The sequence below is a fragment of the Podarcis pityusensis genome, assembly GCF_964106645.2.
Source record: "Podarcis pityusensis genome assembly, chromosome: 9".
Lineage (NCBI taxonomy): Eukaryota > Metazoa > Chordata > Lepidosauria > Squamata > Lacertidae > Podarcis > Podarcis pityusensis.
The window spans coordinates 17,162,991-17,186,968 of record NC_138034.1 but is presented as its reverse complement, the minus strand read 5'-3'; the positions used below and the strand labels follow the sequence as shown (position 1 = coordinate 17,186,968).

Sequence of the window (23,978 nt, the reverse complement as noted above, 5' to 3'; positions counted from 1 at the left end):
ATTGCCTATCCCTCCCCTGCTGTTTCACAAAGCAGTTTCCCAGTTGCTTTTCATTATTGGTTTTGTTGTTGATATTCTGTTCATGCATTTGCCAAGGTACGATCTCCCTTTAGGATGCAACTTTATTGACAATTCCTACAGCAAGAGCAGGCACTCCCTGCTGCTATCACTGTACTCAGCACATGCCAAAGCAGCCAGCTGTGAAAAAGCAGCACAACTTGTTCTAGCAGTTCGGCCAATATGCACCAGATCCCTGCTTCTCATTTTTTTGCCTCTTGAGGAACATACTAGATTCTCCATAAACATTTTTCAACTCATTGAAGTATTGATTCCATTATTATTTCCAGGGTCACAGTTAAAGTATGTATGAAAAAATAAAAGAAATGAAGCAATCATGAGTTGTTATCTAGTTAATGTAGCCACAGTTCTTTGCTTCTTCCATCTCTCTCTTTATGCTGGAAGAATAAAGCTGGATCAGGGAGCAAACACGAGGAACCTCTGCAGTTTTAGATAGTGGCTGCATGTGAACATCATGATAAAAATGATGGCTAATCATAACGTGAAAAAGCTGCAGCAAATCTTGTGCTCACATGCTCTTCCTCCGCTTTCCACCTCCAGTATGGCAGCAAAGAGGGGTTAAGCATTCTGTTCCATTTTTTATCCATCACAGCTTGATGCTTTGTCTAAACCTGACAAACTGGATGGCTTGTTTGAAACCATCTAATTTCAAACCTTGTGTTGTGGAGCTACTTGGTTCTACCAAAAAACATAGCTAAGATTAACCACACTTTACTATTTGGATACAACACTAAATTACAGTTAATAAAAATTGGAAGCAAAAGATTCTGATCAACTCACAGTCATGTCAGAGAAGGTGGTGTAACATATGGGTTGTATTTAACTAACGTTTAAACAAAGTAAAGGTAAAGGGATCCCTGACCCTTAGGTCCAGTCGCAGACAACTCTGGGATTGCGGCGCTCATCTTGCTTTACTGGACCCGGCGTACAGCTTCCGGGTCATGTGGCCAGCATGACTAAGCCGCTTCTGGCAAACCAGAACAGCGCATGGAAACACCGTTTACCTTCCCGCTGGAGAGGTACCTATTTATCTACTTGCACTTCGTGCTTTTGAACTGCTAGGTTGGCAGGCGCAGGGACTGAACAATGGGAGCTCACCCTGTCACGGGGATTCAAACCACCAACCTTCTGATTGGAAAGCCCTAGGCTCTGTGGTTTAACCCACAGCGCCACCCACGTTTTAGACAAAGTAGACCATGAATAATATCAGTAGGTAAAAGTTAGTTGAATACATCCCTATGAGAGTGGGGTCATGGCTCATCATAAATTCTGAACATATTTACATTAAACTGGAATAAGAAGCACTCATGGTTACTCAACTGAGATACACAGTAGTTCTAATATGATGTGGCATTTACAGATTTTGCAGTTAAAGATGTTCAATTGCTGGAAATTTTGAAGCATCATGAAAAATAAAGCTTGAAAACTACTTAGGATAGAAACAGGTGGCACATGAAGACGTTACAATGCCTATAATAAATCTATAATATTTTATTACTTTACTACTAAAATAGTAGACTTTTCTTTTAAATGTGAACTAAGGCCCTAATCAGCCCGATTATGGCCTTAGTTCACATGTAAAAGGAGTTACAACAGGTGAGCAAACAGTGGTTTATTGTACCTATTCTGTTTTTCAAAGAAAATGAATTATATTTCCTCTGATCACTTATCAGTGAAGAAGGCTGCCAAAAGTCGACCGTTTTCCACAATAAACAATACAATAAGGTTTTTGAAAAGCTGCAGCTTATAATATACATGCAAGATCATCAGTGCATATCATAAAATAAACCTTTGCTGCTCTGCGTTCTTGATTTTTTTTTGCCCTTAGTGTTAAGTTTTTTCATGTAGTAACAGAAATGTACCATGTGCAGCAGCTAATTTTCTCATACAATGAAAATTAATTTTATCATGCAGGGGTTAAATAAATTGTCTAGACGGAACTATTATATTACCAAAGGCTGATACATTTAATCAATATGCTATATTGAAGGCTGAAATTTAGTTGCTTAAGACACATAAGTTGAAAAGTGTAATGCAATAATTAAAATAAAAAGCCGGTGAGTTACTAAAATTTAGTGATGAAAGAACGTGAAACTTGCAAACCACTGGTTGGGTCAATCATAACATGCAAGAAACTCTCTAGTGCTTGATTTACCTTACATGATATCTTACTTCTTGTAGCTGCCATATTTACATTTTGAAATTGATATGCTCACACTATGATCCAAATATTCACATTGTGGAGGGTCCTTCTACCCAAGTCAAAGCTGCATACCTCAGAGTCATACAGCTCTAACCCAAAAAACACTATAAAACCTGTTCCAGAAAAGACAAGTTTACAAAATTATATGCAACAGCTCTTTCTACATTTTTAACGGCTGCTCTTGTTGCACCTTTATCTGGAGGCTTGCTGAAGTACTGAGTTGTGGTGGGTACTGTTGGTAGTGGGAGGCAGAGGTAGCACACTATGCCTTGTCTATAGTAATTCAATTCAATTTAATTGGATTCGTTAAAATACTTTCTAATATTATCCATCAAGGCTGGACAGGCTTGAGAGCTCCATCTCTCTACTACTGGACATCCTCCTAGTACCATTCTTATTTCCCCGGCTCAGGTTGGCAGTGGCCACAGTGTGCAGACCGCCCTTGCACCTCTTTCTGAGCTCAGGCTGGCAGCAGCCACAGCCTGCAGAGCTGCCCAAGCCACCCCATGCCCGCGCCGCCCATACCCAAGCCAATAAAAAATAGAAATAAAAATAAATACACCCCTCCCCCGAAATCCCAGATTTTGTTCTTTAAAATGTGAAAATCCCCCCCAAAAGAGGACATGTCTGGGATTTCCCTGACATATGGCAACCCTATTCTATTCAGCCAATTTCAAAGTCATCTTGTTATCAAAATAAGGTTAAACTATTTCAGAAGAACATGAACAATTGAGTGAAGGCTATATAAATGAACTCACCAAAGGTTCAGCCATTACAACTTCAATTTTTTTTTCAGCTTGAATAGCGAACTCAGCAAAGAGGCTCTTGATGACATATTCACCAGGTTTGACATCTGGATCAATGGTTATATTAGACATGATGACGCTTCTCTTTTCCCAGGTAGAATTGATGCTGGGAGAAATTCTGCGTTTAGTAACGCTTCTGGCTGGTGCTGATGCTAGATGGAAAAGAAATATTGATCATTAATAATAAAATAAAATCAGAAACATCAACACAGCATTTCTCAGAAGTAGCAAAACCTTTTACTAAGTTAACAGATTAATAAATGCCTCTAATAGAGGAGGAAAGAAGCTCTAATTTTGTGACCACTCACTTACGTTTTAATTAGCAACAAACAAGGAACCAAATACAGCCAGCAAAGAAAATATACTTGTAAGGTACTTCAAAAGTATGATACAATCATATTTTCATATGTGTAGTTCTTGTTGTTGATTATGTTTCTTAAATTCAAGGATATGAATCATTGACAAGTTTACATAATGAGGAAGCATAAAAAGGATTCTAGAGACAATACTGGTACTGACATATTTGAATTCGTTTCTTTCCTTTGAAAATCCTCCATCCCCTCTTATCTTTTTCATATCATAAATCTTGAGGCCAGTTAACACATTTTAAAAGCCAAGTAAATACAATTATTCTACGTGTCCTGTTCTCTGACTCCAAAGCCACTAGGGGCAAACAGATTTCTGAAATATAGTTGACTTCTCAATGTAAATTTTGCCTGAAATCATTTTCCTGTGAAAATCTTAGCTTTAGGCAACTCTACCATTATCGCTTTGAAAATAGCTGCAACAGAGCTATTTTGAGTTGTCTTTATCAGAAAAACAAAGAAAAGTAAACAGATACCAAATAAAAGCCATTTCCCATGACAATTTTAACACAGACACACTCCTGAAAATATTCCTTTCTGGGGGGAAAATCCAGTTCAAATTAATACAAAAGAGATATACTTTCTTTTAATACCATTTAAATACCATTTAATGCCATTTTAACACCACTTTTAATACCAATCAAAGATACTACTCTACAACTCCAACACCTATCTAAGCTACTCAATTAGTCAAAAGGTTGTTTTCAGATGTGCAGGTGCTGTAACATCTTAAATTGAAATATGAGAGTTATCAAAGATTCAAGGGTCAGGCAGACAGAATGTAATACAGCAAGGGTCAGCAACCTTTTTCAGCTGTGGGCCAGTCTACCATCCCTCAGACCATGTGGTGGGCCGGACTATATTTGGGGTGGGGGGGAATGAACGAATTCCTATGCCCCACAAATAACCCAGAGATGCATTTTAAATAAAAGGACACATTCTACTCATGTAAAAACACCAGGCAGGCCCCACAAATAACCCAGAGATGCATTTTAAATAAAAGGACACATTCTATTCATGTCAAAACACGCTGATTCCCAGACCGTCCGTGGGCCATATTGAGAAGGTAATTGTTTTTTTTTTTAAAGAATATTTATTCCAGTTTTAAAGTTACAAAAAATATAAAAAAACAAACCACACACATCTTACAAAAAACAGACAGTAAAAAAGAAATAAGAAAAAACAAAAAATCACAGTAAAAAATAACAAAAATCAAATTAGACCTTTACAACCTTTTTCCCTTTTACTTATTTCCATGACTTCCTCTCACCTCCCTGCTTTGTATTCTAGTTTAAATCGTATCTCCAGTAAATCCTTCTAACCTTCTTTTCTTTTACTTATTTTAACATTCGAAAGTATTTAATTCTCCTCTATCCTCATTTTACACTTCATATTTACTTATTCCATTGTACCATGTCTGCCAATACGGTCTAATATTCTTTTCCAACCTTTTTCTAACATTCTTTTATATTACAGTGTTTCTGAAGATATATTTTAAATTTTTTCCAGTCTTCTTCCATCAACCCTTCTTCCTGATCTCGGATTCTGCCGGTCATCTCAGCCAGTCCCATATAGTCCATCACTTTCATCTGCCATTCTTCTCGGGTAGGCAATTCTTGTGTCTTCCAATATTTCCCAATAAGTATTCTTGCCGCTGCTGTCGCATACATAAAAAAATTCCTATCTTCCCTTCGCACCAATTGGCCGACCATGCCCAAGAGGAAGGCCTCTGGTTTCTTCACAAAAGTGTATTTCAATACCTTTTTTAGTTCATTATATATCATTTCCCAGAAGGCCTTGATCTTTGGGCACGTCCACCAAAGGTGGAAAAAGGTTCCTTCATTTTCTTTGCATTTCCAACATTTATTATCGGGCAAATGATAAATTTTGGCTAGCTTGACTGGGGTTAAGTACCACCTATAAATCATTTTCATTATATTTTCTCTTAATGCATTGCAAGCCGTAAACTTCATACCTGTGGTCCATAACCGTTCCCAGTCAGCAAACATAATATTATGCCCAACATCTTGTGCCCATTTAATCATAGCAGACTTAACCATTTCATCCTGTGTATTCCATTTCAACAGCAGGTTATACATTCTTGACAAATTTTTAGTTTTAGGCTCTAACAATTCCGTTTCCAGTTTGGATTTTTCCTCCTGGAAACCAATCTTTTTATCTAGGTTAAAAACCTCCCTTATTTGATAATAATGAAGCCAATCTCGGACTTTAGTTTTTAATTTGTCAAAACTCTGCAGTTTTAGTTTATCTCCAACTTGTTCTAAAATTTCACAATATTTTGGCCAATTTGTCTCCATATTAGTTTTTTTTCAATGCCTTTGCCTCCATTGGTGACAGCCACCTTGGTGTTTTACTTTCCAACAAATCCTTATATCTCACCCAAACATTAAACAATGCTTTCCTGACAATATGATTCTTAAAGGCCTTATGCGCTTTAACTTTGTCATACCATAAATATGCATGCCATCCAAACACGTTATCAAAACCTTCTAGATCCAAAATGTCCACGTTTTCAAGAAGTAGCCAATCTTTCAGCCAGCAAAAAGCGGCTGATTCATAGTAAAGTTTAAGATCTGGCAGGGCAAATCCCCCTCTTTCCTTCGCATCTGTTAATATCTTAAATTTTATTCTAGGCTTTTTGCCCTGCCAGATAAATTTGGAAATATCTCTTTGCCACCTCTTGAAACAGTCCATTTTATCCACAATTTGCAATGCATATTGAGAAGGTAATTGGGCCGCATCTGGCCCACGGGCCTTAGGTTGCCTACCCCTGATGTAATAGAATAATTACTCAAGCTACTAGAGGCATCCATTTATCAGAGACAGTAGACTAGCCCACTTTCAATGCTTTAAGGAAGCAGGAATGCCTGAGAAGGCAGACCTCTCACAGTCCCAGAAGCACCTGCGATATAACCAAATATATGTTAAGAGGAAAAACCCTGGAGCACAAGTGGGGCATGGGCCCCATGGTTGACAACACCATGCCAAGTCTTGTATGAAAGTATTGCAGAGAAGCTGTGAACTGCCCTGAGATCTATGGGTGTAGGGCGGTATACAAATTTAAGAAATATGAATAAAATAATAATGCAGGCAGTCTGGTGAATAAAGAGCTCCAAATGGAGCTCAAGGAGAGCTCAAGTCATGATATGGGCAGGCCACACTCACTCAGACAGTTTCCTACTTTTTTTAAAAAAAAATGTAACTATTGTTTTCAATAATGTTAAGTTACAAAAGACAGGCCAACCACACATGTGTATCACTTCTTTGCAGTTGAGGCAGTACCGTAACAAACATATAAATACTGCAGGATGTCTTGCTGGACATTGTGCTGAATTAGCCTTGGGGAAAGATTCCTCCAAAATGCTTCGTGGGTCAGCACTTATATAAACAAGGGAACAAAAGTCTACAAAACTATCTTTTGGGGCTTTCCCCACAAAACACTGTGCTAGCAAGTTAGCGCTAGCTGAAAAGTCACACACTTTATCAAGACCAACTTTTCTCTGAAAAGGGTGATTAAGGCCTCCAACAATGCGCTATTTCCAAGCAGGCTGCTGCTAAGAGGAATACAATTCAAACATTTCAGCATAACAAGTTCAAAGTGGTTGGAAATATCAATAACAGGGCCAGCACTGGGTCTGGGTTTACCAGTTGAGCTACCATTCCTAGAGACGTTTTGTATATTATGTCAAAACAAGTTGCACAAAGAACACTCCCACCACAGTTGACTTTTCCAGAAAAGTCAGAAACACTGGATCATTTAAGCTTATAAAAACAGATTAACAGCAGCTGCAAATCAGTATTTCAGATCACCTCTTCCTCTGAGCCTGGGTGATAAGCAATAATTACCATTAAAATGGTCCCTAATCTTGCAAATGAGCCTAACCGGAGAAAGTTATACAATACATAATACATATGAAATGCTGGCATTTCCTCTAATATTGAAAAGAAACAAAGGAACATTGTTTTGCATTTTGCATCTTAGAAGAACTAGAAAGAGAACCTACCGAAGTGATGCTGACATAAAATCCCAACATATGTGCTTCGTATTACCATCCCCACCTCCTTCCTCCCCAACCTTATTCTGTATACAACACTGATGTCTCACTTCAAATCTATAAAAAGACTCTACAATCTGAGACAATGCTTGTACTTTTGTAAACCAAGAAAATCTTCTAATAAAAAAGAATAACAACTAGCAATCCTGGCATCAATCTTGTATCCCCTCCAAAAATAGGCAGCTTTCCAATTGATTTTTTTGGCATCTTTGCCTAGTTATGCAACTAGGTTGTTCTTTTGCCTATCTCTTTTTTTGAAACAATGACTTCCCAACTATTTCCCAAGTGTCCTGGGAACTGAATACAAAGATAAAATGCTTATCCTTATCCTTTGAAGTAACTCACAAAGGAAAGATACTCCACAAGAACCAATTCATTGTTGCTTAGAAATTTGTGCGTATATTTTGGAAACAATTCTCAAAATACATCCAAGCAACGAACAGTGGCAAAAGGAAAACTTTGTTCTCAAAATGTATCAAACTGTTTTAGAATAGTAGTGACTTCATGAAGACATTAAAACTAATATAATAATGATATGGTTAAGCAGTCTCACAGATGTATATGAGAGAGAAAGAGAGGGAATACACTAGTTATTGGAAGACAGTGGAAAACACTGGCTCAGACATGATAGTCACACTTCTGCTCCATAAGGGTTGCTAGCATAGTCTATAAACTACTCTAGGACCACTTCTAAGTGCTCCAAGAATTGGAGCAACCTTTCATCACAATTGGCAAGCCTATGGATCATGAGACAAAACTGAATGGTCTAAATACTCTTCTAGCCTTGGCTCCTATTGAGGAAATGTATTAGAACATCCTCGAAACAGAGGCAAATAACTACCTTTGTATGAGGTGTGCCACCAAGGCAACTAGCCCCTTTAAGACACCCCACGCTTAGCAGTGCTAACATGAAGCCAAGAGGCAGTCCTGGCAGTCGTGCAAACATAACCATGCATGAGTGGTGGTTAGTGCACAAAGGGGTTAAGTTCACAAAGTTAGATTCCTAGACTCAGCTAGGTCACACCCCTTCTCCTCCAAGGAGGGAGGAAAATGAAGCCTTCTCTTCCTGTTCCCTTTCTCTCCACGCCATGTAACTGACCAAGGAAAATGTGCCAATACGCCCATCTCAAAGACCAGCGAGGACCAGAAAATTCTCTTTATGAGTGCCATATTAGATGGCAGCACCTCTGTCTGTGTGCTTCTTTTTAAAGAACTGTGTTCAGCTACTACAGATCTGATAAAGGCCATGATGTGCTACCAGATTACACACCCAAGAATCAAGACTTGCTTGGCATAAAGTAGCATACTGATTCTTTGTTCCCTTCAAGGAGAAGAATTCAAGGCAGGTACCGTAAATATCTTTGAACAGTGCCATTTGGGCTTGGAGGAACAGAAAGACTGACATGACTCAGATGTGTTTTTCTTTTCTATTAGGCAATACCTTTGTATTATACCTGGGCCCAATAATTAATGCCTCTAGCAATTCTCTGAAGAATTTAGAGCCTTAGGCTGGTTGGGTCCATATTCCAGTTTCAAAACTAGACACCCCTTCTGGCATCCACATTAGCCATTGGAGCTATGGATTGGAAGTGAACAACAGAGAAAAGGTTTTCTCAGATCATCCATCATTTCCTTAGAGGTAGAGAGCAGAATAGCAAACTATTCTGCCTAAAAGTAGACCATCCAAGCAAAAGCAGAGTTAATACAGTGGTACCTCGGGTTACATACGCTTCAGGTTACATACGCTTCGGGTTACAGACTCCGCTGACCCAGAAATAGTAGTAAGAACTTTGCTTCAGGATGAGAACAGAAATCGTGCTCCGGCAGCGTGGCGGCAGCAGGAGGCCCCATTAGCTAAAGTGGTGCTTCAGGTTAAGAACAGTTTCAGGTTAAGAACGGACCTCCGGAACGAATTAAGTACTTAACCTGAGGTACCACTGTAATATGAAATAAAGAAGCTAAAATTTGAAAGTCTCAGAAGTGCAAACACCATGCAATACAGCAGGCATGTCCAACCGGTCGATTGCGATCTACCAGTCTATCGCTGGGCATCCCTGGTTGATCGCGTGATCCTGGTCTATTGGGGGGGACGGCGACTTTGTGTCTTCCTCCCCAAAAAAAGCTCAACAACTTTGGCCAATCCAATGGGTAGATCACTGCCAGTTTTTTTTAATAGTGGGAGTAGATCGCAGACTCTTGGGAGTTGGACATGCCTACAATACAGTAATAATTTTTTTTAAGTGTGAAAGCCTAGGGAACATGGATAACAGCCTCTCAGATGCTAAAGAGCATCTTCTTTTGGTGCAGGCAAGATAGTATCTGTATATAGCATCAGACTGATATGCACCCAAGTTGTCACCATCCTAGAAACTGCTCCAAGCCTGGTAGATGCAAACAGGACAGTGTTCCCTGGCTGCCTTACAAGAATGCAAGAGAGTAGGGAGCAAACGTTGCCACAGAAGAGTGATATGAGGTCAAAAGAGAGTAATTAGGAAAGGTTGAAGGAGTGGGTATGCTTAGTTTGTAGAAAAAAAGAACATGCTGACAGTTTCTTTTTCTTTTTTTAAGTTTTCACCTTACCTACTAGGACATGCAAAATATAGAACAGGAAATACTGGATTTAGTTATAGGAAAGTGGGGCAGAGGGAGAGAAAGAGGCAGTTTTAACACTACAGAAAGCATCCTAACTATAAGAACAGCTACCAGTATATCATGGAAATCCATGACTTCCATGCAAATCTAAAGAATACGCAGTCCTTTTTGAGATGTTTATTCTTTTTACTGTATATTTATCTGACTTTTCCTCAAAGTAGCTCAAAGTGGTGCCCAGGGTTCTTCCCCTCCATTTTATTCTCAAAACAACACTGCTAGATAGTTTTGGTTGAAAAACAGTGGCTGGCTAAAGGTCAGTCAATGAACTTCATGGCCCAGTAGGGATTTGAACCCTGGTTTCCCAGATTGTAGCCAAAAAATCTACACAATTCTAGCTCATTTTTTTATTCTGAAATCCCCAACATGGAACCCATGGCCTGTGCACCATTCGCAAACTTCAGGCACTTTCCTAACCAAATCTCTTTTCGACTTAGTTATACGCAATCATAATATTTGTCACATGGAGTAATATGCCCTACTTTACAGAGGACAGTCTATTATTCGAAAAAATCGTTTTAGCAGGTGCACTGGACAGATTCTTCCCCACCATGGTGAGATATATTGTATTTTTTTTAAATTATAGTAACTATTTCTAAATGTGTGCCTATATATAATGTAGCATAAGCATTTTTTTTTTTTTTTTTTGCAAATCTGTCCTCTTTTTGAGTGATGCGCAAGTAGCCATCCTATTGCCACCACTATTAAAAATCATATCCTTAAGGTTTTAGGCATGTTAGTATATTAATATGAAGGCATACAACACACACACATATATATAATATAATATAATATAATATATAATATATAATATATAATATATAATATATAATATATAATATATAATATATAAAGGCTGTGGAACAAACTTTATTAAACCGGGTTTCATTTGCTTCTTTTGCCTTCCAATTCAAACTTTAATATATCATATTAAAATGTTCCATATGCAATAGGAAGACTTCAATAAATATATATCCTAGCTCCTATGCTTTCATAAATACTTTAATGAACAGGCTAGTGTCCCTAGTAGCCAAATTAATGCTGTTGCAGATGCTTAAATCATTTCAACATAGCTATGAACAATGTGAGAAGATGAAAAAACAACAGCACTTTCTTAAAATCATTCAGTGTGTGTTAAAAGAACTATGCATTTGCTATTTCATTTTTTTATGGGCTGGAAGCTACTTTCCAGAGCAAGTTCAATGATGGTACAGTCATAGCAGAAAATTCTGAATTTTTCATTAAGTATATCTGCTAAATAAATAGGGCAAGTGTTCTTTTGCTGAGGGTTGTGAGTTAGTGGCGCTTCAATATGCAAGATGTAGTTTTTTGCTAAATAGTCCTTCCCACTGCAGTGCCCAAAATCCACTCCAGAGTTGGAGACACTCCAGGATAGTGTGAGAGATTGTGCAGGTGGTTGCAGAGGGAATGTGGAAATGGGGAGAAATGCCTTCCCTGGTTTCCTCTAGCAGGAGTCCCAGCTAGTTCCCAGTCCCTTCCTCAAACAGTAGAGCCTCTTCTGTTTGCAGAAGCAGCTCTCTGGATTCAGCCCAATAAAAATTCAACATAAATGTAACAGAACTTAAAATAGCAGTTAAAACTGTTCTGCCCAGGGTTAAAAATACTTTGAAGAACCCAGAAAAATAAAGCATGTATCTATCCAGTATCAAAAAGAGAGCACTGAGGGAGTGAAGTGAGCACATGCAGCCCACCTCAGGGTGAGTATTCAACAGACAGCCCTCTTGCGGGTTACCATGTGTCATACTTTAGTCAGCAAGAGCACCCAGAGAGAAGCCTCTGACAATTATCTCAGTGGCCTTGTCTGCATGCCATGATAAGCAGTGGTTTATCTTAAACTACGTTCTAATCCTGAATTTGCCTCTCCCTAGGGGCCATTCTTTCTGATTTATTTCTGGCTTGCTGCTCATTGTTTGCAGACCAGGTTCAGATGACACAATAGGCCATAGTATTGTTTGTCTGAGCCATGTGGAGCCCTGCACAGCAAAGGAAAGACAGGATCACCATTAAACCATGGTTTAAGATAGAGTGTGGTTTATCATGCTGTGTGGCCAGTGAACGGACAGGCTGATATGGAAGTAGGAAGTCAATCAAAACTTAAGTACCTGCGCATCTTCTGAAAGGCCATTTGTGAAATTTCTAGTAGTAGACTTCAGAGTTGGTTCAGACTTACTTTGAGTACACTTTTTTTTTAGTCATGGAAAAATCTACTTAAGTCCTGATTCCAATTGTTTTTAGCTGTGGAAACATTGACAATTTCAGCTGAAATCTGTGGGGGAGGGGGTCTCTGTACACACTGTAAGGGGGGATCAGTTTTAGCTTTACCTCTATGTAAGCATAGCAGGGACTATGTCCAATTAAACTCAGTGAGAATTGCACTCTTTCCAAAACATATTAAGACCACTAAGCTCTCAGGTTGCAACCATGAATCTAGCACTGGAATGTACTGTGGCACATAAGTTAATAAAGTATAAGAAGTAACTTGTTCACATACTAGCAGAAATTCTGAACCTTTCTTGATAAATGTTCAGATTTACCTGTTTCATATAAAAAGCAAAAGAAGCACCTGGGATAGCTCAGCTGGAGCATGGTGCTGATAATGCCAAGATCACAGGTTTGATCCCCTAAAGGGCAGCTGCATATTCCTGCATTGGACTTGATGATGCTCAGGGTCCCTTCCAACTGTATGATTCCATGAAGCATGTTGGTCCATGAGGAAAATGCGGTTTGTCCCTAATAATTGCCTCTCTGTACATTTTCACTTCACTGAGTTCACATACAGTGGTACCTTGAGTTACAGACTCTGCTAACCCAGAAATAGTACCTTGGGTTAAGAACTTTGCTTCAGGATGAGAACAGAAATCGTGCAGCAGCAGCGTGGCGGCAGCAGGAGGCCCCATTAGCTAAAGTGGTGCTTCAGGTTAAGAACAGTTTCAGGTTAAGAGCAGACCTCCAGAACGAATTAAGTTCTTAACCCGAGGTACCACTATATACTACACAGGTAATCCCGTAACTTTAGCTATTACTGTCAACAGTAAAGGTCATAATTGCATTACGTAGCATTTGCTTATCAAAGATCAAATCTTTATAGTACACAAGAACCAAGGAGGGAGGGACAGAGTTTGTTATTCATTAAACTGTCATGGGTTATGTACAATCTTTGCTCTAGAGAACTTGATATTGCCTCGTTTTGGTTACATTTCCCTACTTGTTCCACTGCCCATCTCCTCTTTGCCTGAACTGGCCTATAAGCCAGGGTATCCCCACAAATGCATAACCACAGGAAAACTACACAAGAGCAGCAGCACAACTCAAGCAGCAATTGTTTGGTGCAGGTATGCATGCAAATTACAGCTTTGTGTCCTTAAAAACACCAATGCACACAGAAGTGGAAGCCTTGATCTAGTACACAACACATACCAATCTGTTCAAACTCTATTCCCTTATGCTCTCTCTTGGCTTTTTCTCTGCTGCCCCATGAACAGAATTCTGTTCCTCTCAATGTGCATTAAGTTTTGTTTCCAGTTAATATAAATTTTATTTCCTTTTCGCATCTCCTCTTGCCTTCTATTATGTTTGGGATGTGTATGTTACTTTCTACAGTATTTCCTATTACTTTTCCTATGACAGTCTCTCCCCCAAATAAACAGCCATGTAAAAATATGTAATCATGAGGATTTTGATTGCGATTTCTTCTTGCTAAACATTGTTCTAAATGAGGGCTAGCCAACATAGTTCCCTCTGCATGCTGCTAAACTATAAGATTCCCATCATTCCTTACTTATCACAACCTTGCTGGACTGAGTTGCTGGAAGCAAGTTATGCAATGACACTTAGATATCAGCACCTTGGCTTCTCACGCTCTATAGTGATTGTGTCCCCTCCTCTTGTAGATGTATCTGTCATTTATTATATATATTCAAACATGCAGTCATTTCCAAGAATGTATTCTGTTCATAAAATTTAACAACTTTATTCTTCCTTAATATGATGAGGCGGGGCTCATGAAGAAGGAAGCTTTTCCAGCATGCTACCAGGAGAAAACAGTCTCACCCTCCGAGTAAAATCTGCTTAGCAGCAAAGTAGCAGCAAAATAGCAGGTGGGCTATTTATTCTAATACAATTGCTTTATTCAGAAATTGAATTTCAATATTTAAACAGCCAAGGGGAAAAACCTGAAGTCCCAAAGAGTTGTCTGAGGTCACATGATGCATGTACCTGTTGAAGCGACGTAGGCTTGAGTCTAGTTAGTGCCTAGAGAACTACCTAGGAATTCTGTGTACAACTTCTTAAGTTTCATGATGGACACAGGATTTAATTAACTCAACTAAAATAAAATCAGTACCTTAGAGCTGGCTAAAGCATTTTTAACTACAAAAATGAATTTATTAGGTTAACTTCATATATTATAACAAAGCCAACATGTTTGCTGCTAGAAAATGCTTCCATGTGGTGAGGGCTAAAACATGGTCCATGGTCTCTATATACCGTAATTTCAAACTATCATGTGTAACATCTCCATGCCAGCTGTGAGTGCTATCAGCATGGGACTTTTCAACAAAATAGTGTCATTCCAGATGGTATTAACTCATGGCTCTTATTTACTTTGCATTTACAGATTAGTACTACAGGAGTGTTCCTTCAAGCAGTAGGGCAGGACCAATCAGTGGGTCATGCAAATCTTATCAGAGGATTACACAGAAGCTGGCAAAGTACCTACATTTTTAATTTGAGCCATTTCACAACTGAATTATATTAATCATTAAAATCTAGCAGACATAAAGTAAAACCTATCTCCTCACATTATGGTACTTCAGTTACTCAACCCTGAACAGTCAGGAAGTATTCTGATCTAGCATTTTACTCTCCAATGAAAAGCATTGGTTAGTCTTAAAACTTTTCAACATACTTCACCAGACCATGGTACTACATGCCAAAATCTTACTATTTCTAAAACCTTCCTATATATTCTCAGAGGTACATGTACTTCTGAATTTTTAATTGGTTGATTTAAAAAAAATCATATTCAATTTAAGATTGTTATTTGCAGTAACAGTAGTGGAGGATTAACCACATTGTGTATGATAGCATAACTATTTGGACAGTTTAATTTTAGGACAGTTTAAATTTAGGAAATTGTCATTGGCCAGTTTAACAAAAAATGAATAGGGGAGGAGGGGAAGGAGCTCCACTGAGCAAACCAGAAGCCCCTGCGAAGGGTTTCCGTTGATTGGGCTCTTTAGGAGAATCGTGCCTTTTGCTGTATTTTCCACCAACTGGCCATTTCATTCTTTGTAACCATTTTGGGGCTTTGTAAATAAAGTAAAACCTCATGATCTAATGCTATTTCCTCACTGTAATTATATTCAGTCTTTGTAATTAAAACTATATCAGATATCTCAAGGCCCAACATAAGAAGAATGTTTCCAGCCACTTCAGTGCAAAACTGAAACAAGAGGTTTCTTCACATTCAAAAGTACTGTAGAGACTATAGTTTAGCCCTGTATAAACTGGTGCACTCTATAACATGCCTTTTGTGATAGGAATTTTGAGGTCTTAGATATATGGTAATGTTCATAACCACACGTACATAGATCAGCACAGGAAGACCAACTTGGAACCATTTTGATTCCTAAACTAACCAAATGTTTTCTCTGCGAGGTCAAAGTGGGAAACCTCCTCATTGTCTCTTTCCTCACAAATCCTGTCTTAAGGACACATTTAAGATATGAATAGGGTGTGAGCCTGTGACCTGGCCCAGGAACTAAGTATTTATCACTACAAAAGAATGGCCGGGCTCCCCAGGCAATCCGATCAAGTAACCTGCCAGACAGGAGATAAACAACAACAGGAGAAAAACAATATTCAAATTTCTGTTTTAGACCGCCTTTTCTGTGATGTAGGTGTGATGTATCTGAGGGGTGGTCTTAGGTTACACCCCTTCTGTGATGTATGTATGATGTTTCTGGGGGTGGTCTTGATCTACAGGATAGGAATTTCAAAAGTCTTTATAAGGCCTTGCATGCCATTTTTCTGGGTCCCTCCTCTCTCCTGCGAGTGAGGGGAGCACCCTGTTGCAACAGATCAATAAAGATCAAGCTTACTAGCTGCTTTGCTTCTCAATATTCTCTGGTTGGCCTCTGTTATTCTCTCCTACCAATAGGGAACCTATGTAAGGACTCTATATGGGCTCTTGGATACCCCATAAGGGAAAAGGGCAATTTTTGTTTACAACACTTTCAATTCAATCAATCTGATCAGCAACCCTGGAAAAAACAACCACCTATACAAAGGGCTGGTTTGCACATAATACTAAACCATGCTTTGTAGATGAGCCTCAGTATGCCAAGTGTACTGTCAGGCTCATGCACTTCCCTTTTCCTTATGCAGCCAGAGAGGAGGGCTCTGACAAGTTTCCTTTCAGTTTCAAAGAATGCTGGCTTAGTGTTATGTGTGATCCAAAATTTCCAACATATAAGAAATAAGAGTTAGTTGTTAAACAAGCTAACTTCATATTTTATAATTTTTTATTTGATTTTCAAAAATATGAACATACAACGAAACCAATTCCAAATCTAAATGTCAAGATTGCTCTGAATCTCCTGACCTCCCCCCATCCCTTCCATGGGCCCTATTAATCCTATTTTCAACTTCATATCACTACTCCAATTTTTTTATCTTTCTAAGTTATCCATACGTACTGTTACATTACAAGTGTGTTTAAAATCCTGTCAATGTTTTAATATGCTTACAATAATCTTGTATATACATTATAAACCTTTCCCATTCTTTTTTAAAAATCTTGTCTTCTTGATTCCTGAGCTTCCCAGTTAATTTTGTCATTTCGGCATCATCCATCAACTTGATTTGCAATTCTTCTCTGGTCAAAACACGCTAACTTCAAACCATGCAAGAATTTCTACATGTTCACCTGTGCAGTATCCAATATATGGTACATTACAGGATCAAAATCCCAGACATTTAAAGAACATTACTCTAATTCCAGATATACACATTGATAGATTGTGCCTGTTCAGTGTTAAGAAAGCAGGTTGCAGAATAAGGTAAAGGTAAAGGTAAATGACCCCTGGACAGTTAAGTCTAGTCAGAGGCAATTATGGGGTGCGGCACTCATTTCACTTCAGGCCGAGGGAGCCAGCGATTGTCCATAGACAGCTTTCTGGGTCATGTGGCCAGCATGACTAAACCGCTTCTGGCGAAACAGAAGGCAGAGCACATGGAAACACCATTTACCTTCCCACTGCAGCGGTACCTATTTATCTACCTGCACTAGTATGCTTTTGAACTGCTAGGTTGGCAGCAGCTGTGGCAGAGCAACGGGAGTTCATCGTATTGTGCGGATTCGAACCGCCAACCTTCCAATCAGCAATCCCAAGAGGCACAGTGGTTTAGACCACAGCGCCACTCGTATCCCTCTGGACTGTAGAATATTCACTGTTTATCCAGACCCTTAAAAAAAAGTTTATCAGCTTCAACACTTCAAAGAAAGAGGAAAAACTAAGAAAATGTCTGATTCTTTCTGTAATATCTATTCAACATAACAATATCCAACATCTTTCCCCTTGGAAGTAAATTATCTTTAGCATTGACAGTAATCATCTGTCTTTCAGATACTGAAACTATCCCATAATCTGCTCCAGTGACTGCCGATGCGCTTCAAAGGAGTCAACAGTAGCTTGCAGAGCTGATCTAAGGGGCAGGGACTGGGAGATAGCCAATGACACAAACTGACAGAACTTAGAGAAAATGAGATTTGCTACCAAGGTCAGCTACCGGCAAATGGTACAGAACTAGATAAATGCCTTAGAATCCATGCCATAGGTTACAGCTCATTTCAGGCAAGAAAGAACACGTGGTCAAATTTAATAATAAAATATCAGTATACTAAAAGAAACAAAAAATGAAAACATTATCTTCCTTTAATGTACAGAGAAATTTGTACCAAGGCCACACCTAAGGAGTATGTGCATATATTTTATATAGCGATGTGCACAGCTACATTTGGCTTCGAAGTGCAGCATGAAATTGTAAAGTCTGCTTAGAAAGAGGCAGATTAAATCAGACATTTGCATGGAATAGGACCTTTGGTGATGCACAACACACATTTAAAAATAAACCAGCTTTAAAAGTAGCGTAGAGCTGTTTCTTCTACTTACAGAGCAAATCAATAGGTATACTGTTGTGGAAAGCTAAGACAGAGGCTGGATCTAGACACATCGAAAAAGTGTTTCAGTTAAACACGTTGTAAACTTTATAAAGGAAAATCACGACGTCATCTGGTGTCACAGTATTATAACACATATAAAGCTCTTTTTCTCTACAAACGTAGATGAGTCCAGAGAGAATGACAGGCAAATGACAGGGACCTACAGGCCATTGCACTTTTGGCAGTGTAACCTCTGACACAACTCAGTTGAGTTGGAATGATAAGCAGAGAATGACCATGAACATTCCAACTGTTGGACAGCCTCAACTGGTAGTTTTGCATCTTTGCATTCCATGTTACTCACATAGTATAATAAAGCCACGTTATACACAGAAAAGCAGAGTACCTTTTTATTCATGGTTATTCATTGTTTGTCTGGAAACATTAAAGACTAATGTCTCAAAAACACATTAAAGCTGCAAGTCCCAAAACCTTGGGTAGGATCAAACATTAGCCATATTCAGAGTAGACCCATACACTAAGTACGACAAATGTTAGATATCACTCACTGTGATGTTCTTTATATCAATATTTATATCAACAGATTTACCAGCAGCAGTACCCGTTGCACCAACTCTCCAATATAATTGACTTATTTGTCTTATGAGTAAAAATGCTCAAAATAATTGAGTTATCAAGTTCACATCAAGCGCAAGTTACAAGAACAGTGGCCCAAGGTGGGGAAGCATATTGAGTAGGAGATAGGTATACATAATACTACTGAACACAACTTAGGAAGAACTATAGTCAAGTAATTTGCATCTATAACTGGCATTTTATCATAATTATATTGTTGTGAATGACTAATGCTAAGAACCACTACACTTGGGGTGAGCCCCCTTTCAGACAGCACCAAAAAGGGGTAACAGGAGCCATTAATTACATCATAAGGTACATGGCTGAAATTGGTACCACTTGATAAAAAACTTCTTTCTCTGGAATTATATAAATAATTCCACAATTCTTTTACCATATGATGTCCCCCCCCACACACACACACTGGCTTTTGAACTAGAACGGGTAATCCTTCAGATACCTGGTCCTAAGCTGTGAAGGGTTTTAAAGGTCAAAAGCAGCACTTTGAATTTGGCCTGGAAAGCCTGGGAGACAATGAAGATGGCAGAAAGTACTGGTATGAAATATCATACTTCATACTTTCCGTCATGCTTATCCACACATCCCTGCTAACTAGTGTTGGTGCCGACCTTTAAAGCCCTAAATGGCCTCGGCCCTGTATACCTGAAGGACAATCTCCACCCCCATCATTCAGCCCGGACACTGAGGTCCTCCTCTGAGGGCCTTTTGGCAGTTCCTTCACTACAAGAAGTGAAGTTACTGGGAACCAGGCAGAGGGCCTTCTTGGCAGTGGCACCCTGTGGAATGCCCTCGCATCAGATGTCAAGGAGATGAACTATATAACTTTTAGACAACATTTGACAGCAGGCCTGTATTGGGTAGTTTTTAATGTCTGATGTTTTATATGAACTGGAAGCTGTCCAGAGTGGCTGGGGAAACTCAGCCAGATGGGTGGAGTATAAATAATAAAATTATTGTTATTGTTATTGTTATTGTTATTATTAAGCACATTTAAACTACTGTACTTGCTTAGTTATAAAACTGAGTAAATACCCTTGGAGAGGTCACACTCCTCCAGTCTAAGTTACTTCACAGATTTGATGTGAAGAGTTTTGAAGCACTTCACGTTTTAGAAGTGCTACTGAATATAAGGGGGAAGGAGAGAAAAATTATAAACTACATCAAAGATTGAAATATACATACCAAAAAGCAGAATCTATCAAAGTTGCCCATTTGTAAAAGTTAAATGTGACATTTGCTAGTACACTAGTGAAAACAAACTAGTAAAATACCATCCTTTGCTGAGGTTATGAATGAAGTATGGGGATAGCTTATCTGCTAAATATTCTCACTACACAGCTGGTTTAACAGAATGTTCCTGACTCAATGTAAAAAGAATGCTTCAAACTGTTGGCAGAGACACAGCATCCTGAATCTAGGCCGTATGAATGTCACTTCATTGTTGTTAGTGAAAGAAAAAAGTGCAGCTACAATCAAACCCTAGCCAGCATTGCAACACCATTCTGCCAGCTAAGCAAGCCTTTAAAAACAACAACAGTGAGATGAAGCAGTGTTCTGAGTGTATACATTCAAGCATACATACTCATAGAAGGGATATCATAAAAATCCAAAAGTACATTGGGATTTCCTGACTTCCGGGGTGGCGCCATCGGCAATGGCGGATTCCCTCTGAACTGGAGGGACTAGCTCCGCGCGAAACGGGTCTTTTCCGCTACGGCGAAGCGGGGACCCTTTTAAAAATCACAGGCGGATGAAGCCTGTGACCATGGAACTCGGCGGGCACCCTTAGCGCCCCCCCCAACCTGCAAAGGAACCCACTAACGGGCTCCGAAGTGAAGAGGGGGAAGTGGCGCGGTGCTGTGAGTCAACTGCTATTTCCGTGGAGCGAAGCCGCATAGCCGTTGCCGGAGAGCGCTGCCTTTTTCCTGGGACAATTTGGATTCTAAAATAAGCACCCGTGAGTACTTAAACTTTGAACAACTGGACTTTAAATAAGGACTTGCGAGCAGAAAGGAATTGGACTTCAAAATTTATTTCAATTTGGTACTGAAACGGGAAGGTCTAAACAGGAAGTCAGCCTTCCGTTTCTTTGTAGACAGAATAAAGCAAAGACAATGTAAACTAGAGCTCAGAAAATCGCCTCTAAAGGATTGGCTTTCATCATTTAAAATTGTGGAACCCCCCTTCGGCAGCAGGAGAAGAAGGGGGATCTTTTTCGGACTGTTTAAACCTGCAGAAGTGAGTTTAAAGTAAAGTAACTTTCCACCGTCCTGATCCTGGAGCGGGGTGTCAGGACTGACGTTTGAAGCTCATTGACCAGAGACAAACGTTTTTGACAGATAGCTAAAAGAAGAGAAACATAGTGATTCCACTGTTTCCTTTCGCAGTTTAAAGGAACAAATATTGACAAAATATCTCAAAAAGGAAAACTTTGTTGCAAGAACAAATAGAAGTTCTCCCTCTTGAGGGAGACTGTGAAACTGTAACTAATTCCAGGGAGCTGGCAGCTGTTACAGATTACAATTGTGGGAAATAGACATCTGACCTTGCAGGACAATGTATTCAGAAGCTCTGTTGTGTGCTTTCTATAAAACAAATGCCCTACTGGAACAGCTACATGAGAAGACGAATTTGATGGTGAATTCGATTAGAAATTTTGAACAGGCAGTGGGAAACTTTGAACAGACAGTGGGAAAATATGTGGAGCCCACCCAGGAATTAAATCAGGAGTGTGCCTTGACAGAACAGGCCCAACAGGAATACGAGCTTTCGGATTTGACAAATGAACTTGGAAAAAGCCAGATTTGGAAAGAAAAAGTTTGGTTTGGCTTGGAAATGGGGGGCTGGATTGCCCCCCCTATGCAGGGATGTTTGGACTTTTCAAGTCTGGCAATGGGCCGTGAGATGTTTGGGATTGTGGGGGCTCTTAATTTTGGAGGGTTTTTGAAACATGTTTTTAAAAACTACATGGAATTTAGTGTCGATTATGGAAAAGGGGCTGATCTGTCGAGAAGGGTCAAAAATATTGTTAAGCTGGAGTTCCCACGAACAGGAGACAAGGGAAAATACAGTTACAAATATGAAGAAGAACTGCGGAAGGGACATGGAAGAGACTTAAGGGCCTCGGATATAAGGTTACCAGGTTAATGCGCTAGATCGACGGGATAATAAGGACTGACTAAACCCGGGACCAGGAGGAAGGGACGCTGGATGAAGATTGGATTTCTTTTTATTTCTTTTTTTACTACTAGGACTGGTTTATAAAATTGATGAATGTTAGAAAAACGTTGGAATGAAATTACTCGGCTTTAGTAAAAATGTTTAAAGAATTATGAAAGAATATTATGGTGATGAGAAGTTGGTAAAGATAAGACTTAAGTTTTAAGCTTCAAGGTTTTTTTATAGTAAGATAAGATCAAAATAGTTTAAGGTAATGTTATGACAGAATATTATGAAATATGGAAAGGATTTGCTGTGACAATTAATAACTAGGATACAAAAAAAGGGAGGAGGAGGAGGTCAAAGAAAGAAGGTTATGACAGTTGAGGATTTGAGAATAATGGATTTGTTTTTAAATGCTTTTAAATGTTTGTGGTGTATTTTTGTCTTTTTGGTTTTTTTTGTTTGTTCTTTCTTATTTTGAATTTGTATTTGTATTGTTGGAAGTGGTTTGTTTTTCTCTTTTTCTACTTTGTTTTCTTTTGTAACTTTAAAAAAAAATCTTTTTCTAATAAATGTCATTTTTTTTAAAAAAGTACATTGCGATTTCCTTTTGTAACAAGAAATCTCATTGACTGAAGTAGCTGGAGACAGTCTCTCAAAATGTAGCTATAGCACTAATTATATCCTATTGTCATTCTGTGTAAATTATACAATAGAAAATGCCACACTGTACCCCATTTAAAAGGAACATTTGTATTTAAAAAAGCACTCACTACTGAGCAACCATTAGGAATTTCAGGGAGCTACATTACCACCAACAGGATTACATTACATATAGTTTTCAAATAAGTAAAATAAGTGCTTTGCAATTATAGTGTAATGTACAGAATAGAGCAAATGAATAACCTGGTTTAGAAAATTATAGCCTAAATAAGCACAATAATGCAAAGTATTCAGGATGAGCCAATCCCAGTCTTGAAGAAATCTTCCTGAACTTAATGAAACCAAATTGTTGATATTTTGAATCTCAGATAAACCAAAGTAAAAAAGACTGAACAAATGGAACCATACAGACCCATAATATATTTCAAGGTCACTGGAAGGAGAGATGTCAAGGAAAGTAGAATAAAGCAAAACCAGAAAAAGTGGAACAGTCTTCCTTAATTCTGATAACCAACAGGAAGGATAATGCACAGAATCTTCCAATATTATAGTAGATTGCAAAGGTTAGCACTTTGTTCCAAACCTCATCAAGGCATACTGAGAGGAAGTTGTAGGAAATAAATTGCATCCATTCCAGAAATTATCCACATCTCCCTAAGGTGACCTATCTCACAGCAAGAACCACTACTATGTAATATTTCTTTCTCCACTGCTCATAGAGGAAAGAAACTATTAAGAACTGAAATCCCAGTGATACAGAATACTGTTTTATATCTTAAGAACAGTTCTATTGGACCAAAAAAAAGATCCATCCAGGATAACCCATAAGTGATGACAAGAGACCTAAATTTATAGGCAGCAGTACAATCAGTAAATAACTTGCCTTTGGTATATACTTATGAGGGGACATATATAATATGGACTATTTAAAGAACCACAAGCAGCCTCAGCATACATATCAATTTGCAACCCAAAGCATACCTTAAAGAAAATAGCAAAACTTTCAAATATATGTTTAACACACCTCAAGACAGAATATATATAAATCAGGAACATCTTTCAATTGTTTCAAATCTCCTTTGGGTTGTTAAAATGAATACATTTGAGCTTTGTTTGTTCATATACAAACTGAAA

The 23,978-nt window shown here is 38.7% G+C and overlaps 1 protein-coding gene across 9 annotated transcripts in view; it reads right to left on the bottom strand.

Moving 5' to 3' along the window:
* FRYL (FRY like transcription coactivator) overlaps positions 1–23,978 on the bottom strand; it is a 145,038-nt gene that overhangs the window by 83,491 nt on the left and 37,569 nt on the right. For all 9 annotated transcript variants that reach the window (XM_081019735.1, XM_081019736.1, XM_081019728.1 and 6 more), the window contains one exon: positions 3,040–3,239. In XM_081019735.1, the coding sequence (XP_080875861.1) occupies positions 3,040–3,159 (120 nt within the window). In that variant the 5' untranslated portion in view covers positions 3,160–3,239. The remainder of the gene's footprint in view (positions 1–3,039; positions 3,240–23,978) is intronic.